General features: G+C 37.1%; 1 protein-coding gene across 1 annotated transcript in view; it reads left to right on the forward strand.

Annotated features, from left to right (window-relative positions):
• The window catches only part of IMMP2L (inner mitochondrial membrane peptidase subunit 2), a 1157822-nt gene that overhangs the window by 764119 nt on the left and 374864 nt on the right, over nt 1-18839 (forward strand). Inside the window, exon 3 of the mRNA XM_007944234.2 lies at nt 3884-3949. Within this exon, the coding sequence (XP_007942425.1) occupies nt 3884-3949 (66 nt within the window). The remainder of the gene's footprint in view (nt 1-3883; nt 3950-18839) is intronic.

The raw sequence follows: 18839 nt of genomic DNA on the forward strand, positions 1-18839 counted from the left end.
AGCAAGAGGTCATTAAAAAGACAGGAAAGGAAGAAAAGACCAAAATGGATGTCAGAAGAGACTCTGAAACTTGCCCTTGAGTGGAGAGTAGCTAAAGCAAATGGAAGAATTCACAAGATAAAAGAGCTGAACAGAATATTTCAAAGAGCAGCTCAAGCAGACAAAGCCAATTACTATAACGAAATGTGCAAAGTCCTGAGTTAGTAAACCAAAAGGGAAGAACACACTCAGTATTTCTCAAGCTGAAAGAACTAAGGTGAAAATTTAAGCCTCGAGTTGCAATATTGAGCAAAATATTGAATGATGCAGGAAACATCAAAAGAAGATGGAAGGAATACACAGAGTCCCTGTACCAAAAAGAACTGGTCGATCTTCATCCATTTCAGGAAGTGGTATATGATCAAGAACCAAGGTATTGAAGGAAGAAGTTGAAGCTGCACTGAAGGAATTGGCAAAGAACAAGGCTCCAGGAATTGATGGAATACCCACTGAGATGTTTGAACAAATGGATACCCCACTAGAAGCACTCACTCGACTATGCCAAGAGATTTGGAATAGAGTTACCTGGCCAACTAACTAACTGGAAGAGATCCGTATTTTTACCCATTCCAAAGAAAGGTGATCCCACAGAATGTGGAAATTATCAAACAATATAATTATCCCATGCAAGTAAAATCTTACTGAAGATAATTCAAAAACAGTTGCAGCAGTATATTGACAGAACTTCCAGAAATGCAAGCTGGATTCAAAAGAGGACGTGGAATGAAGGATATCATTGCTGATGTCAGATGGATCTTGGCTGAAAGCAAAGAATAGCAGAAAGATGTTTGCTTGTGTTTTATTGACTATGCAAAAGCATTCAATTGTGTGGATCATAACAAATTATGGGTAACATTGAGAAGAATGGGAATTCCATAACACTTAATTGTACTCATGAGGAACCTGTACATAGACAAGGAGGCTGTCATTTGAACAGAACAAAGGGACACTGCATGGTTCAAAATCAAGAAGGGAATGCATCAGGGTCGTATCCTTTCACCCTGCTTATTCAATCTGTATGCTGAGCAAATAATTCAAGAAGCTGGACTATATGAAGAAGAACATGGCATCAGGATTGGAGGAATAATCATTAACAACCTGCAATATGCTGATGAAACAACTTTGGTTGCTGAAAGTGAGGATGACTTGAAGCACTTATTGATGAAAATTGAAGAATACAGTGTAGTATGGATTACATATCAATATAAAGAAAACAAAAATCCTCACATCTGGACCTATAAGCAGCATTATGATAAATGGAGAGAAGATTGAAGTTGTCAAAGACTTCACATTGCTTGGTTCTACAGCTGACACCAATGAAAGCAGCAGTCAACACATCAGATGATGTATATTTGCCATATGGGCAAATCAGCTGCAAAGGACCTCTTTCAAGTTCTGAAGAGCAAAGATATCTCCTCGAGGACTAAGGTGCACCTGACACAAGCCATGGTATTTTCAATCACCTCATATGCATGTGAGAGCTGGGCAATGAATAAGGAAGACCAAAGAAAAGTTGATGCATTTGAGGTGTACTGGCAAAGAATGCTGCAAGTACCATGGACTGCTAAAAGAACTAACAAATTTGTCCTGGAGGAAGTGCAGCCAGAATGCTCCTTAGAAGTGAGAATGGCCAGACTTCGTCTCACCTACTTCATCATGTTGTCAGAAGGGACCATTCCCTGGAGAAGGATGTCATGCTTGGTACGGTGGAGGTCCATGAAAGAGGGGAAGGCCCTCAACAAGATGGATTGACACAGTGGCTGCAGTGATGGGCTATAGTATAGCAGGGATCATGGAGCTGGTGTGGGACTGGGCAATGTTTCCTTCTGCTGTGCATAGGGTTTCTATGAGTCGGAGACGACTCGATGGCACCTAACAACAAAACAGCATAAGTAAAATGTTGCATACATCCATTATCGTTAAGATAATACCTAAAGTGCAATTGTTATGTTAAAGAGAATATAAAGTCTTGAGATTGTCTTACAGAAAGCCCTGTTACATGCGCTCACGCCTTATATGTAGAGTACCCAAGTGTCCTAACCCTCAGCACAATCTGTATTATTACATTATTACTATTGTTGTTTTATGTATGTCAATATGATAGGAACATGATATCTCATTGTTTTAGTATGCAATTTTTGGCAGCCACTTAGGTTGAATATTGTTTTATACAATTCCAGTCACTTAAACAAAGAGATTTAGGACAGGTACTTTCTTAGTAGCCCTTCAAGGAGGACAAGAATTCAGTCATTGTGACCATGCTCCATGCTTAGAACTCTCACTCTAGCTGTACACAAATGACATTAAAATTATATAAATATAATATTTAGTCAATTCAATGACAGAGAGAGATCAGTTAAAAACTCTAATCAAATTTCCTCTTTAACAATATTTGTTATTAATTTAGTGAAAAAGTGTGAAATTAATTGTCATAAGTAGATGCAACTGGTTTAGATTATTTCATTTTCTCTGCAAGATATGTTGTGAAATATAAATCTTTTTGAAACTGCATTTTTATTAAATATTACATTTTCAATATATTTTTCCGTTTTTATGCATGTACCTTCACTTGTAATTTCATGTCAAAGGAATATAACTTGAATTAAAACTAATTTTATGTATCCTAGATTTTCAAATATGTATCAAACGATCACCTATGTGATGTTTTTTGAAATAAGTCTGTTCAAAGAGTTTAGGATGATATTTGCAGGAAATGGACCTTATTGAGTTATCCATTGCTCTGTAACAAATCAGTCAAATCTAGCAACCTACGACAACAAACATTCACCTCACATTTTCTGAGGACTCAGGGTGCTCATGAGATTGCAGTCAAGCTGCTGGCCACGCAAGTGCTGCATTCTCTGACAACTTGCTTGTAGCTGAAGGATCTTCTTCTAAACTCACGTGGCACTTGGCAGGCAGCAGTTCCTCACCCTGAGGCTTGTCTTTAGGACTTCTTACAACTTAGTTTTCCCCCCAGAGTGAGTGAGAAAGAAAAAATATGAACCCAAGGTCTTTTTATAACTTAATCTCTAAGGTGATATACCATACTTTCACTATACTGTACTCTACTTAGTTCACAAGGACACCTGGTGGTGCATTGGCTAAAGTGCTAGGCATAAACCAAAAAGTCAGTGGTTTGAACCCACCAGCCGCCTAAGGTTTAATTGTGTGTGTGTGTGTGTGTGTGCGTGTGTGTGTTTAGCTCACAATCTGGTTATAGTGTGGGTGGGAAATGGGAAAGAGTGTGAATACCAGGGGGCAGGGATGTATTTAGAGCAAATAAAATTACCTCCCACAAACATTTACCATATAAAGTAGTTAAATAAATAGTGTTTGACTGTCAAAAGCTGTTTAAACACTCTGAATTACATAATCTTCAAATGGCTCTACCTATTCATGTACTTTAAAATAAATCCTTAATTCTTCATTTTAAAATAACAAAAACTTACATCTTCAGTCTTTTCTTAAGAATTTGAATCAAATGCCTTTATTTTAAATGAAAATAAGAAACCTTAAGTATGTTATCATAAAGAAATGTGTTATCATTGTCTTGTGTCTGGATCATCTTTTCTATGAATACCTATTTAAAATGATGACAATAAATACATTTAAAAAATATATTTATAAAGTTTAGGCACAGCTTCTTTTCTTCTGGAAATTTGAAATGAGAATTCCTTCAATAGTAGTGTCCTATCCCTTGGGAACTAAGTAGGATTGATATCATACCCTAAGTACAAAGAATTTTGTGGTGACATTATGTAGCCTATCTCCTTGTATTTCTTTTTATTTTCTTAAAATACAGAGACATAATTGATTATATAACCTTATCTTATTATTCTAGGTCCCCAAAAAACCCAGAACAGAAGATCATTAAGAGAGTGATTGCTCTTGAAGGAGACATTGTAAAGTAAGTACTTGAACTGTTGTCTTTGAGGTCAAGTTTGAACTATCTACATTTTGTTCAGTTTTATATTATTTGGAAAGTACATCTCAACTCAAAGAGGATGAAAGGTTCAGAGGCTTTCCAAATGAGCTGGTACATCTTTATTAACCATTTCAGGACAGAAGGCTTGCAGAAATTTACTGATCCTATAATTGTGGGACACACAGGAGAAACAACTATTATTTAAACTGAAGTTAACCACAGTCTCTAAAATGACCATTAAATCATTATTTTTCTGATGTTAAAATTAATATGATTTTTAAAAAATGTGATATCAAGATTTGCTTGAGAAAACTTCAGGACATTTCATTATTTTAATAGTCAAATATAGAAACTATGGGGGAGTCTATGGTACTTAACATATGTGTCAACTTGGCTGGGCCATGATTTTGAGTGGCTGGGCAGCTGGATGTAGTGATTCTGCATGATGAATTTGGTAATGAACTCCATGGTGGAATCTGCTGCGAGCGGCTGTGTAGCTGCCTTTAGAGTGTTGCCTGATTCCAGTATGTAAGGTGAAGCTTTGAGAAACATCCCTGCCTTTTGGCACGTCTGGATCCTGCAGTTGGTTGTCTTCTTTTCGGTGGGCTGCCATGTTGCCTGCCGATCTTGGGATTGTTCTTGGACTTGAACCAGTAGCTTGCTGTGTCCACCTGCTGATCTTGGAACCGTGCCATTTTATGCCGATCTTGGGTTTGTCAGCCTCAGCAGCCAGCAGCTGCATGAGTCAGAAAAAGCCTCCAGCTTTAGTGGGCCTGGAACTGGAGGCAGAGCTGAAGCCCATGGTCGAAGGACCTTAACCCAGCCCCTAGAGCTGGCACTCCAAATTTGGACTTCTAGCCTCCTAAATTGTATGAGAATAAATCCCTGTTTATTAAAGCTGTCCATTTGTGGTATGTCTGTTACAGCAGCACTAGAGAACCAAAATAGAGTCTTCTATAATTATACAAACTAGTAAATCTGAAAATGATGGAGAATGTAGCATCTGGATCAGGGCCAAAATAGTAGCTTTAGAAAATAATGTTATAACAATAAGATGGTTTAACAACATGCAGTGATGTATTATGTATTCTGCATGCTGATATAGCAATGTTTGGGATTCAGGCCATTAGTATTGATGGGGCATAATATGTCTCATTTTGATTGCTTATTTTAAATACGTTATAGCCAGGCTTATGCAATATGGATGCTAAAATGTTTTTGAAAACTCTATTCAGAAAGTTTTTAGCTATTTTCCCAAAAAGCTTGAACTGAAAGTATTTTGTATAGATGGTAGAAAAGATTAAGCAACCTCAATAAAATGGAGCTCAATCAGTTTTAGAGCAGAATCGAGACTATCAAAAGAATGGCCTACAGAACCCTAGGGGGGTCTCCTAGACCCTTTCAGGGATTCTGTGAGATCAAAATTATTTTCCTAATAGTACTGATGTTATTTGCTTTTTTCACTTCCATTGCCTCAGGAGTGTATGGTGAAGGTTTTCAGAAATCCTATGACAGACGTCTGAGAAAAGGCAGGGTTGTTGCTTTTCTTGGAAATGTGAATATTGTGTTTACAGAGCAGTGGCAGATCAAGGGTTAATGGTGCAGAATTGTGGGGGGGGGGAAAGGGACTTGGGGTGTACATAGGTTTACACCCACCCTCTTTCACCACTGCTGCAGCCACCTGTGTAAAGGTTGACTTTTACTGCAAACTGCTATTTGTGTTGCATACTGATTCCTAGAACATATGTCCCCATCTGTCCCCTTTCACTACTCTTCTATCATGGAACAATGAAAAATATAAAGAACAAAGGTATCATCAGGTCTTTCACACTGAGTGACCTCTAAAACCTATTTGATAATCAATTGGGAAAAAAAAAAATTTACTGTTCAGTATTTTTAAAGAAAATTAAAAATATCTTTCCTTTGAAACTTTGGTACCTGAAGATCCTGTGCTTCCTGAGCTGTAAATTAGTATTTAAGTATATTCCTACAGTGTTTTGTTTTCTAACAGCATTGGAAAATGTTACGAAGTATGTTATAATATGTTAAAATAATTCCTGATATTTTACTTCTTTTTTCTGTGACCCATTTTTTTAAAATGTCAGAATATATAAGAAATGATTGTAAAAATACTCCTCAGAACAATCGACCATATGAGAGCAAAAGGGCAGCATTTGTCCAAAAAGAAAGTTCAAGTGACAGGAAAGAAGGAGGCATGGAACCCAGGGAGCAATTGGGAGAACACTGATGCATTGAGTAGATTGCAATTAATGTCAGTGAAACAAAATTTTGCATAAATTGTTGGATAGAAAACTAATTTGTGCTATAAACTTTCACCCAAACCATAATAAAATGGTCAACAAAATATATTGTGTATAAGTGTGTGTGTGTGTGTTTGTGTGTGTGTGTGCTGTATGCCTCCCACTAGAAATCGTTGTTGTTATTGTTACGGGTCATCGAGTCGATTCCAGCTCACGGTGACCCTATGTATAACAGAATGAAACACTGCCCTGTCCTGCACCATCCTCACAATTCTTGCTGTGCTTGAGCCCTTCTTTGCAGCCACTGTGTCAATCCATCTCATTGAGGGTCTTTCCCTCTACTTTACCAAACACAACATCCTTCTCCAGGAAATGGTACCTTCTGATACATGACCGAAGAAGGTGAGACAAAATCTGACCATTGTTGCTTCCAAGGACCATTCTGGCTATACTTTTTCCAGGATAGATTTGTTTGTTCTGGCAGTCCATGGTATTTACAGTATTCCTCACCAACACCACAATTCAAAGACATCAATTCTGCTTTGGTCTTCCTTATTCATTGTCCAGTTTTCACATGAATATGAGGCTATTGAAAATACCATGGCTTGGGTTAGTCACAACTTAGTCTTCAAAGTGACACCTTTGCTCTTCAGCAGTTTAAAGAGGTCTTTTACAGATTTACCCAGTGCAATGCGATGTCTAATTTCTTCACTGCTGCTTTCATGAGTGTTGATTGTGTATATAAATAAAATGAAATCTTTGACAACTTCTATCTTTTCTCCACTTATCATGACATTGTTTACTAGTCCTGTTGTGAGGATTTCCATTTTCTTTATGTTGAGGTGTAATCCATACTGAAGACTGTAGTCATTGACCTTCATAAGCAACTGCTTCAAGTCCTCTTACTTTCAGCAAGCAAGGTCGTGTTGTCTGCATGTTGCAGGTTGTTAATGAGTCTTTCTCAAGTCATGATGCTGTGTTCCTCTTTATATAGTCCAGTTTCTTGGATTATCTGCTTAGCATACAGATTGAATAACTATGGCAAAAGGATACAGCCCTGATGAATGCCCTTACTGATTTTAAACCATGCAATATTCTCTTGTTCTGTTCAGACAACAGCCTTTGCTCTGTGTTAAGTTCCTCATGAGCACAATTAAGTATTCAGGAATTCCCATTCTTTGCAATGTTATCCATAATTTATTATGATCCACATAGCCAAATGCCTTTGCATAATCAATAAAACACAGGTAGACATCTTTATGATATTCTTTGCTTTCAGCTAAGATCCATCTGACACCAGCAAGATATCCCTGTTCCACATCCTCTTCTGGATCCCATTTGCATTTCTGGAATTTCCTTCTCAATATACTGCTGCAACCATTTTTGAATTATCTTTAGTAAAATTTTATTCACATGTGCAATTGATATTGTTCAATAATTTCTGCATTGTGTTGGATCACCTTTCTTTGAAATGGTCACAAATATGGATATCTTCCAGATGGTTGGCCAGATAGCTGTCTTCCAAATTTCCTGGCGTACATGAGTAAGCACCTCCAGCACTGCATCATTTGTTGAAACATTTCAACAGGTATTCCATCAATTCCTGCAGCCTTGTTTTTAGGCAAATCCTTCAGTGCAGTTTGGACTTCTTCCTTCAATACCATTGGTTTTTGATCATATGCTATCTCCTGAAATGATTGAATGTCGACCAATTATTTTTGGTATGGTGACTATATAGTCCTTCAATCTTCTTTTGATGCTTCCTGAATCATGCAATATTTTGCCCATAGAATCCTTCAATATTGCAACTCAAGGTTTGAATATTTTCTTCAGTTCTTTCTGCTTGAGAAATGACAAGCATGTTCTTCCCTTTTGGTTTTTAACTTCAGTTCTTTGCACATTGTGTTGTAATACTTTACTTTGTTTTCTTGAGCCACCTTTTGAAATTTTCTGTTCAGCTCTTTTATTTCAACATCTCTTTTTGCTTTAGCTACTCTCCATTTAAGAGCAAGTTTCAGAGTCTTTTCAGACATCCATTTTGGTCTTTTCTTCCTCTCCTGTCTTATTAATGACCATTTGGTCTTTTCATATATGATGTTCTTGGTGTCATCCCACAACTCATCATGTCTTCAGTCATTGGTGTTCATTGTGTCAAATCTAGTCTTGAGATGGTCTCTAAATTCAGGTGGGATATATTTAAAGTTGTATTTTGGTTCTCCCTGTCTTGTTTTAATTTTCTTCAGCTTCAACTTGAACTTCCATGTGAATAATTGATGGTTTGTTCCATAGTCAGCTCCTGGCCTTGTTTTCACTGATGATATTAAGCTTCTCCATCACCCTTTCCACAGATGTAGTCAATTTGATTTCTGTGTGTTTCATCTGGTGAGGTCCACGTGTATAGTTCCTGTTTATGTTGTTATGTTTGCAGTGAATAAGTTGATGGTCTTGCAAAAGTCTATCATGCAATATCCAGAGTAATTTCTATCATCAACACCATATTTTCCAACTACTGGTGATTCTTCTTTGTTTGCAACTTTCACATTCCAATCACCAGTGTTAATCAGTACATCTTGATTGCATGTTTGGTCAATTTCAGACTGCAGAAGTTGGTAAAAATCTTCAATTTCTTCATCTTTTGCTTTGGTGATTGGTGCATAAGTTTGAATGATAGGTGTATTAACTGGTCTTCTTTGAGGTATATAGATATTATCCTATCACTGACAGCAGTGTACTTCAGAATAGTTCTTGAAATGTTCTTTCGACAATGAATGTGACACCATTCCTCTTCAGTTTATTATTCCCAAAAGGGAAGAAAACACTTGACATTTCTCAAGTGCAAAGAACTGACAAAAAAATTTGTCAGACTACACGATTGTCTGGTTCAAAATTACTAATACCCATGCATTTCAGCTCACTAATGCCTAGGATATCCATATTTTATGCATTATTTTTCATTTTGAGAACTTCCAATTTCCCTCAATTTATACTCCATACATTCTCTGTTCCGATTATTAGTGGATGTTTGCAGCTGTTTCTTCACATTTTGAGTCATGCTCCATCAGTAAATGAAGTTATTAGTCTATCAATTCTCTAACTTGTAACAGGCAAGGCACTTTGGTTTGTGATTGGTAGTTTTGTAAATCCCTGCAATTCATTGGATAATACTGGATTGTCTAGTAGAAAGCTTAAGTACCAAAAAAGAAAAAAAATTGTTGGTAAGTATTCATAAAATGATCAAACAAAAAATCTGACTTTTTAGTGTACTTATTTTAGGGCTTAAGGAGCCCTGGTGGCACAACAGTTAAGTGCTTTCTGGTAATTGAAAGGATGGTGGTTCAGACTACCCAATGACTCTGCAGGAGGAAGACGTGATGATCTGCTCCTATAAAGATTACGGCATAGAAAACCCTATGTGATAGTTCTCCTCTGTCACATGGATCTCTGTGAGATAAAAAACAACTTGATAGCACCTAACAGCAACAAATGTAGTTTTATTTTTAAATACACAGAATTTGAGGGTGGAGAGGGAACCGTACTCTTCCTAGACATTAGGCATTTTAAAGGCTTCATTCAATTGTCAAATTAATGTATTAGTTAAACTCTTTTTGGTTGCAAAAGGACCTATATGTAGTCAAAAACACTTTAAAGAAAACCTATTTTAAAGATATCTGGGGAAATAAGGACTGTAGGACCCAACAGTCATGCTGGCTCAATGGAGAATGGGAATGGCAAAACACCAAGCCTTGTAGTTTCTGTTCACTTGTGCTACCTGTGTACTGTCACATTGCTTTTGTCTATCTTCGCTAGGTTTCTGTTGACTTTTGCCCCAATGCCAACTGCCTGACTTCCTTGGGTATTCCTCATGTTCACATTGCCTGAGAGGAATCTGAGTGTACCCTTTCAGGATGAAGAGCAAGGACATGTCCACCTGAGAGGCCACTGCTCAACCAGTTGGCCAACTATCTCAGGGGTCATGTGTCCTTCACTGGTCCAGTCAGCTATGACTGGAGTAACCAGTCACCTGGTATAGACACTGTAGTTACAAGAAACCTCTTGGAAGAGGCTTAAAGTATGACACATACTGTCAAGTCTTTCAGAAGAGGGCTGTGTAGTTCATAGCCACTTTCTTCAGCATTACCTTTTAAAATTTCAGTTCACTAAAACTGTAATCTTTACTACTTGGTAGTAGCTTTGACTTTATTTCCAGGGGAGAGTAACTTTTTTTTAATTGTTGTTTGATTACAGAAATAACACAAGCTTGTGAAATTCAGACAATTATAATCATATAATGAACATCCTTTCCCATCTATCTTTGTACACTTGTGTATTTACTTTTGTAGAATAGAGTGCTAGAAGTAGAATTATTGGGTCAAGGTATGTTATTATTATTATTATTAGTTCTAATATCTACTTTTAACTTTCCCTCCTAAGAGGTTTTATATTTATACTCTTACCAACACTGCTCATAATAATATCTTTTTCAGAGGAAGTTGATACAAAATTCACTGACAATGGGGATCTTGTGTATTTAAGATTCAGAAATCAAAACAATATAACCAGATTTTATAATTAGTTTTAGATGATTGGGTTATATTTCATTTACTCGGTTCACTGACAGTGTGGACCTTAGTATCATTCATTTAATGAACACTAATCTAAACACTGGAGAAATAGAAGTGAGAAGTTCTCTCATGAAGGTTATATTTCAGTGATTGGAAGCAGACATAAAGAAACAAATATATAAATGAACATGTAATTCAGTGTCATGAATGATAAGTGCTATAAAACAAATAATAAAGTAGAAAGGTAATATATGCTGATGGTGGGGTTATAAGCATGCTGTTTTAGATAGAATGAGTATTTGTTGATGATCTCCTAACAAGAATCTATTGAGCACACTTCTTAATTAAGGGAGAGAAGAAGCTATACTATTTGGGGAAGAGCATTCTAGAACAAAGGAATAGCAAATACATACCTGAGGCAGATACATATTAGGTAAGTTCAAGAAATTCTAAGAAACTCACAAAGTTGGACCATACTATGCTTATATAGTTAAATGAAGGAGGGAGACTGAGGTAGGCGATTCTGTCCTAGAGGTTTTCATGGCCTTGCAAGTCATAGTAAGAACTTTGAATTTTGTTTTAGTGGGATGGGAAACCAGGGGAAGGTTTTGAGCCATGGAGTGATATGATACAATTGACATTTTGAAAAGATCATCGATATGCTATGTGGAGAATAGACTAAAGGGAGGCAATCTGACCCAAGGAACTGGTCAAAGTACTTTTCTCTTGAGAGAATAGTATCTTTCATCTTCCAAAAGTAGTTAAGTGTTTGTGTTTATGACATAAATGATGACTACTTTGATTTGTTATTTGAGAATGACTCATATAAAAGCAGTCACATTATTTGTAATCACAGGCATTATGATTATACTGACAAAGTAAAAAATAGAGTTGAAGTATTTGTTCAGAGAACTCATCCAAAATCTTCTAAGATTGCACTAAAAGGAAATTCTGCTGGTGTGAACTTTCTATCTTGATGTCAACATTGATTAAAATCACAAGGTTGCTTGATTCTCTGTATTGCTTAGCTAGGAAACAGTCATTTTCATAATGTTAATTCAAATGGGTAGGCTTATCTATAATGCTGAGTAGTGAAAAGCTAATGAAAGCAGTATTTAGACAGACCCATTGTTGTTGTTGTTGTTGTTTGCCATCGAGTCAGCCCCGACTCATAGCGACCCCTCCTTGGGTTTCCGAGGGTTTCCGAGGCAGTATCACTACGGAAGTAGGAATGCCCAACCTTCCTTCCGAGGAGTGGCTGGTGGGTTTGAACCGCCAGCCTTCTGGTTAGCAGTCAAGTGCCTTAGCCACTATGCTACCAGAGCTCCTAGACAGACCCATTAGTTCCACCAAAATATTTCTCATAGTTATTTTCTTTTTCTTATGAATTTGTTATGACTCACACAGAAACACTGTTTTAGAAAAGCATACAATGAATGTAAAGCCCTAAACTGTGGCAATTCAATGTGAATCAACCACAGTTGAAATTTCTAAAAGCATCAACATTATTTTATAGGTTCACTTGTATTTCTGCTTCACACATCTTCTCTGCCCAGTTAGAAATGAAGCTCACTTTCATTTCCCCTCTTAGGTGGTAAAATATATTTTACAGAACTTTGGAGTCTGTGGTTCCATTCAGTTAGCAGTCTCAGTGTACAAAGTGAATAAAGTCTTTTTACTACCCACTGGGGAGGATGCCTGTATAATTTAATGCTGAAACAGGACACTTTTGAGAGTGAAAGGGGATGATATTGGCTATTGTTGTCATCATTGTTAATTTGCCTTTGAGTTGATTCCAGTTCATGGATACCTCACATATACAGAATAGAACTGCTCCATAGGGTTCAAGACTGACCTTTCAGAAGCAGATCTCCAGGCCTGTCTCATGAGTTGCCTGTGGATGGGTTCAAACCACCAACCTTTTGGTCAACTATTTTTTTTTTTCTTTGCCTTAACTGTTTGTAACACCCAGCCAACTGAAATTAATGATTGCATTGAGAAAATCACCATAAACTAGGACTGCCAAGACCAATTGGAACAAATGGTCATCCTACCAGTCAACCGTAATCAGCTTTATAATCCACGTCCTATATTTTGATTTTGTTTCTTGTTGTCCTTCTTGTTCAGGAGACTCCCAAGAAGAGTTCATAGAAAACAGAAGCATTTCCTGACCCCAGGGAGAGATTCAAGTTTGGCAGGATGGAAGGTGTGAAAAAGTGTGTCCTGTCTACAGCACAATCATTTTTGTGTTGATACACACAGTGTTTAACACATATTGATAGTGCAAAGTAGTCTGAGATAGAGAACCATGAGACTTCTCCAACTGAAAACAGTTAACTGATAATTCTTCTTAAGACTAGAGACTATATTATACAATGTTAGAACACCCTCATTTATTAAAAATAACTTTTTGTTATTAGCAAAAAAAAAAAATCCATTAAATCACTAGGAATTAAACATTTTAAAGCCTGTTGATTTTAAATGTATTATTGAAGATACACAGATCAATATTAGCCTATCACAGATGGCTGAATCATATTATAGTCCAGTAAATGATGAAACGTTATAGGAAGAAAAACAGAACTAAATTGAATTTTCTCTAGTAAAACTACAAATGATGCTTGTTTAATAACCTTTTTTTTTTTTTTTTTAAATGTTTGATTCAGTAGCTCTGAATAATAGAAGCCTAATGTGTCTAGTTGGCTTTCTTTGAAGACCATGCTTTGGTTTATGGTGTTTGTGGTAGATTAGGAATTAGGCTAACTTTTTGTCCTAAAATGAAAGAGATATGAAAAGACTCTGTCCAGAGACTCTGATGAAGTGGGTGAATAGGATGGTCCAGCATGGATGCAAAAGCTTTTATTTTGGAGATCTCAAATGAGAGGAGGGTAGGTGCTGTTTTTGAGAAGGGTATTTACACACTAGGATCGAGCACTGTTGAGAACTCAAGCACAGGTTTCAGAAGTCTCTGAGGCTCTTCAGCCTGCTTTAATTAGAACCCTGAATTTTTCCAAATCAACATCCTTATTTATAGTATTTGGAATATGACCTATGCCACTATTTTACGGGTAAAGATTTGAGGAGTGAGAATGGTGGCATAGTGGGTAAGGCATTGGCTGCTAACCAGAAGGTCAGCAGTTCAAACCCACCAGCTGCTCTGTGAGAAAGATGAGGCAATCTACTTCAGTAAAGATATATAGCCTTCAAAACCTGGTGGGGTTGCTATGATTTAGAATTGACTTGATGGCAGTTGGTTTGGTTTTATGGTCTGTCGAAGGGTTTAGTTATTACCACATAAGAAGAGGTGTTTGTATTCACGATCTTATAAATTACCAAACATTCTGGATAGTCTTACATATTTCTTCATGCTAAAGAATTATATTTCTTCCTTGCTTGAGACTTATAGATAAGGTGCTCTGGTGGCAAAGTAGTTGAGGCATTTGACTGGTAACCAAAACAGTCAGCAGTTGGAACCCACCAGTCACTCTGTGGGAGAATGATGAGGCAGTTGGCTTCCATAAAGATCTACAGCCTTAGACCCTGTGGGGGTTGCTGTGAGTTGGAATCAACTCTATGGCAATGTTTTTTTTTTTTTTAATAGGTAACCCATAACTTTATGGGAATTTTTCCTTCTTTGTTACATTGTAGGTGATTATTTATCCTGCTACTGCTATATCAGAGGATAAAAATGGAATTGCTAGTGAACTCTTAAGTCTTGAAAATATTTTTTTCTTAATCTCAATTTTTTTCAAGTCCAAATTATTTCTATAATTAACTTAGCAATATAGAGATTTCCAGTGACGTGCCACCAAACACAGTGTGCATACTTCCTTCTAGGATTATGTGATAGTAGCTGGTTGTCAGTAGGCCATTTAAGTTGAATTGTTTCTTCCAGTAATGGTGATACCTATTATTGTGGCACTGCCCCCATCTCCCAGTGGTTTCTTGGAATGGTTTCTTTTCTACCTTAGTTATTTGTCTCTTGGATAGCATTCCACTTTAGATACGAAAATATTCCATATTTATTCATTTATGCATGGTCCTTCACTTATTCATTTGGTGTGGTGTGGAGACCATGAACACAAATTCAGACTGTCTTGATTCAGATTCCAGCTTTGCGACTTACTGTATTACTTTGATAAGGTATTTAGTTCTCTAAGCCTCATTTTCTTCAACTGTAAATATAGATCGTAATAGTATATGCTTCATAGAGTTGTCTTGAGTATTACATAAAGTAATGAATATAATTTGATTAGCACAGTATTTGGCACATAAATATGTGTTCAGTAAATATTAGATATCATTAATAATTATAGTGATATAATCATTATTTAATGAATATCCTGAATATTGACTATGTGTTAGACTTATGTGGAGATATAAATATTAAGTGCCATCGATAGTTCTTGCCCTTATAAAGTTATGGTCTGATGGAAAGGTACACAACAAATGAGATGCATTATAGGAAGACCGTTTTGGTCATGGAGATCTGCTGAAAGCTTAATGGAGCTTAGGAGGAGCACCATGTCAGACTCAGGAGCTGGGCTGCAGTGGAAAGAGCTTTCAGGTTGAAGCTTGGGATGAGGAGATTATCTACAGCTCCATTCTTAATAACAAAAGTAATGCATGCTTGGCACAGAAAATTGAAACAATACTGGAGCAAATGAAGTCAAAAGGAAAGGTTTCCTTATCTTTCATCCACATTGCTATAGGTGTGTTTCCTTTTAATCTGTAACTCTTAGTAAAAGATTTAAAGGATTTTGTCTAACAGTAGTTTTTCCCTTAAATGGTCCTCAAAAAGATATTTCAACTATAGCCATAGAATTTGTATTCCAACTCAAAAAAAATATATATATATATATGGAGAGAGAGCGTGAATATGTGTGTGTGTGTGTGTGTGTGTGTGTATATATACTCTAATTTCCCTTTGCTAGATTGTTATTTGAAAACATGAAAATTGCAGAATTCTCTATTTAATAGGTCCTATTATAATCCTGGTGTTGCAATAGTTAAGTGCTCAGCTGCTGACTGAAAAGTAGGAAACACATTATGAAACCCAAAAAACCTGTTGCTATAGAGTGGATTCCAACTCATAGTGACCCTACAGGACAGAGTGGAGGTGCCCCATAGGGAGGAAACATATCAGCTTTGCTTAATTAGAGAAAAGGACCTCTGGTGGTGTAGTGCCTAAGACACTTGACTGCTAACCAAAAGGCTGGAGGGTCAAACCAACCAGACACACCTTGGAAGGAAGATTGTGCAATCTACTTCTGTAGTGAAACCGCCTCAGAAACCCAAGGAGGGGTCTCTGTGAGTCCGATCTGACTGGAGAGCAGTGAGTTTGTTTGTTTGTTTGGAATTAGAGAAAAGCTCATCAACAGGGAGCCTACTGGGATGCACTGATCTGACTCCATCCTCAATTCTCTTCACTTCTGTCTAAGTGATTGTAATCAGTGTCTTAAGTTCTTACTCTTTCCACAAACTCTATTTCTTTCTCCTTGGCTTGTCTATGGAACTTTAGTCCTCAGTTCCTTCTCAATACAAATAGATTATATGTGGTGATTCTTTGGAGTGTGATGTTTCCTGTTAGGAAGAGGATCACATATGGGATTGTGTCTTGGTTCTCATCTACAAGTGGATGGCTTTAACAAACAGGAATTTATTCTCTTACAGTTTAGGAAGCTAGAAGTCCAAGTTCAGAGTGCCAGCTCTAGGGGCTGGGTGGAGGACCCTCAATCTTGGACGTCAGCTCTACCATTTGTTCCAGGTTCACTGGAGCAAGCTAAAGGCTTCTAACTCATGCAGCTGCTGGCTGCTGATGCAGATAAACCCAAGAATAACAGGTAAAATGGCACGATCCCAAGATCAGCAGGAAATACTGCAGGCCACTGGTAATGCAAATGTGGCAAAAAGACAGAGACCTTCCTCAAAGCTTCTCCTTATATGCTGGAATCAGGCCATACTCCAAAGGCAAGTACTTAGCTGCTCACAGCAGAGTCCACCATGGAGGTGATTACAGTCTCATACATCCAGCTGCCCAGCTACTCAAAACCATGGCCCAGCCAAGTTGACATAACTATCACAGGCTGGTTAGTGTATTAGCCATATTTACTGTTGGTTCAATTATACTTTGTATTGATATAACTTTCTGAAGTTGCAAACTCAAAGAAAAAATATAGAGAAATACTTTTCAACACTCCTTTGAACCAAATATTGATTTTTATTATTTCTGTGCTCACAGTCTGTCAAGTATTTTAAAAAGACATACAAGTATAATTATCTCAATAGGAAGCTCAAAAGATTACCTTTAACTTTTTTTTTTTTTAACTACGCTTGAGAAGCATGCTAGAAAGATTCAAGAATATTTCAGCCTGAATAATTACTCAATAATTAAGGAACAAATAGCTCTTCTATTTTTATGTAATTTTGGTTAAGCTTCTTTAAACTTAGCATTGACCACTGTTTATCTCCCAAATGGCTTGGAGGAAGAATTTCATGCAGGGAACACCATGTACAAGTTGTTTATTTAAATCATTCGGATGCTTTTACATTTTTGTAAACTTTATTGTTGTTGTTGTTGTTATGTGCCGTGGAGTCAGACCTGACTCATAGCGACCCCTCCTTGGGTTTCTGAGGCAGTATCACTACGGAAGTAGATTGCCCCATCTTCCTTCCGAAGAGTGGCTGGAGGGTTTGAACCACCAGCCTTCTGGTTAGCAGTCAAGTGCCTTTTTTTCCTATGTCTAAGGCCAATGAGAAGGTATCATGATGTAGTGGAAGGAGTGCTGCAGTTGGAGTAAGATGATAGAGGATGTAGTCCCAGCGCAGTTCCTCGGAAACATTGACTTTGGAAAAGTTATTGCCTCTCTGAGTTTTAATTTTTTTTTCCTATCTTTATATTTCCAAGGTCATTCTGAAGAACAAATAACAGAAAAAATATATGTGCACAAAAACTTTGTAAACTTCCACACTTTATCAAAATTTAATGGATAATTAACTGAATTTTTATTTAGTTTCCATCTTTATTTACTCCCAAAGCTTGGCAGTGTGCTTCACATGTTTTAGGTGGTCAAATGTTTTGTTGTCGTTGTTGAAATAATTGTATTTTGCTTCTAGGTTCAGGTATATATCGCTATATTTTGTGAATCCTAAAGATGGAGGAAACAAGAACACTTCAAAACTTGCCATGCTAGTACTCCACTGCTTTTCATTGTCTCTTTGGGCCCTTAGGTTGCTTCCTTTTGCATATTGCAGGGATCCAGAGTAAATAGTTGAGATGTTGAGGGCCATACAGTCACTATCACAACTTCTCAAGTCTGTCATTGTAGTGTGAAAGTAGTCATACATAATATGTAAATGAATGTTCTAATACAACCTTATTTACAAAATTATAGTAGACCAGGTTTGGCCTGTGAGCCATATTGTTGAGCCTTACTCTATATAATATACTTTCATACCCTTAGCTTATAAATCAGTAGAAAACACAGAACTTAATTTCTAGTCCTGGCCAAAAATCTTAACAGAAAAGAAAAGTTAGCCTAAAAGCCATGCATTTCTTGGTTATATATTGGTTGAGGCACAGAGCGGGGGGCAGAAAACATTACATTGCTACTCTAAGAGAGGTATTTGCTGAATTGCTGGAAGACACATGGATATTCGAGGACAATGAAGATATTTGTCTTGAGTGAGTAGGGAAGAGCTATGCTACAAGAACCCTGAAGAGCATCTTAATTGGGCAGAAGCCACAATGCTTATAAGAATATACTAATTTCATTGCCCAAACATTTTCTTCTTAAAACAAAAAGAATAGCGTTGCATTTGGGAAAATTCTGCATCAGGATTCTGCCTCATGCTATTTATAGTTCATTTTATAATGCCAATAGTAGAACTCCAGTTACCTTGGGCTATTATTTTAGCTCTGGAGCTCTGGTGGCATAGTGCCTAAGGCATTTGATTGCTAACTAGAAGGCTGGTGGTTCAAACTCACCTGCCACTTCTCGGAAGGCAGGTTGGGCAATCTACTTCCATAGTGATACTGCCTCAGAAACC

Source organism: Orycteropus afer, unplaced genomic scaffold, assembly GCF_000298275.1.
Source record: "Orycteropus afer afer isolate SDZICR_OR568_19922 unplaced genomic scaffold, OryAfe1.0 scaffold00007, whole genome shotgun sequence".
Classification (NCBI taxonomy): domain Eukaryota; kingdom Metazoa; phylum Chordata; class Mammalia; order Tubulidentata; family Orycteropodidae; genus Orycteropus; species Orycteropus afer.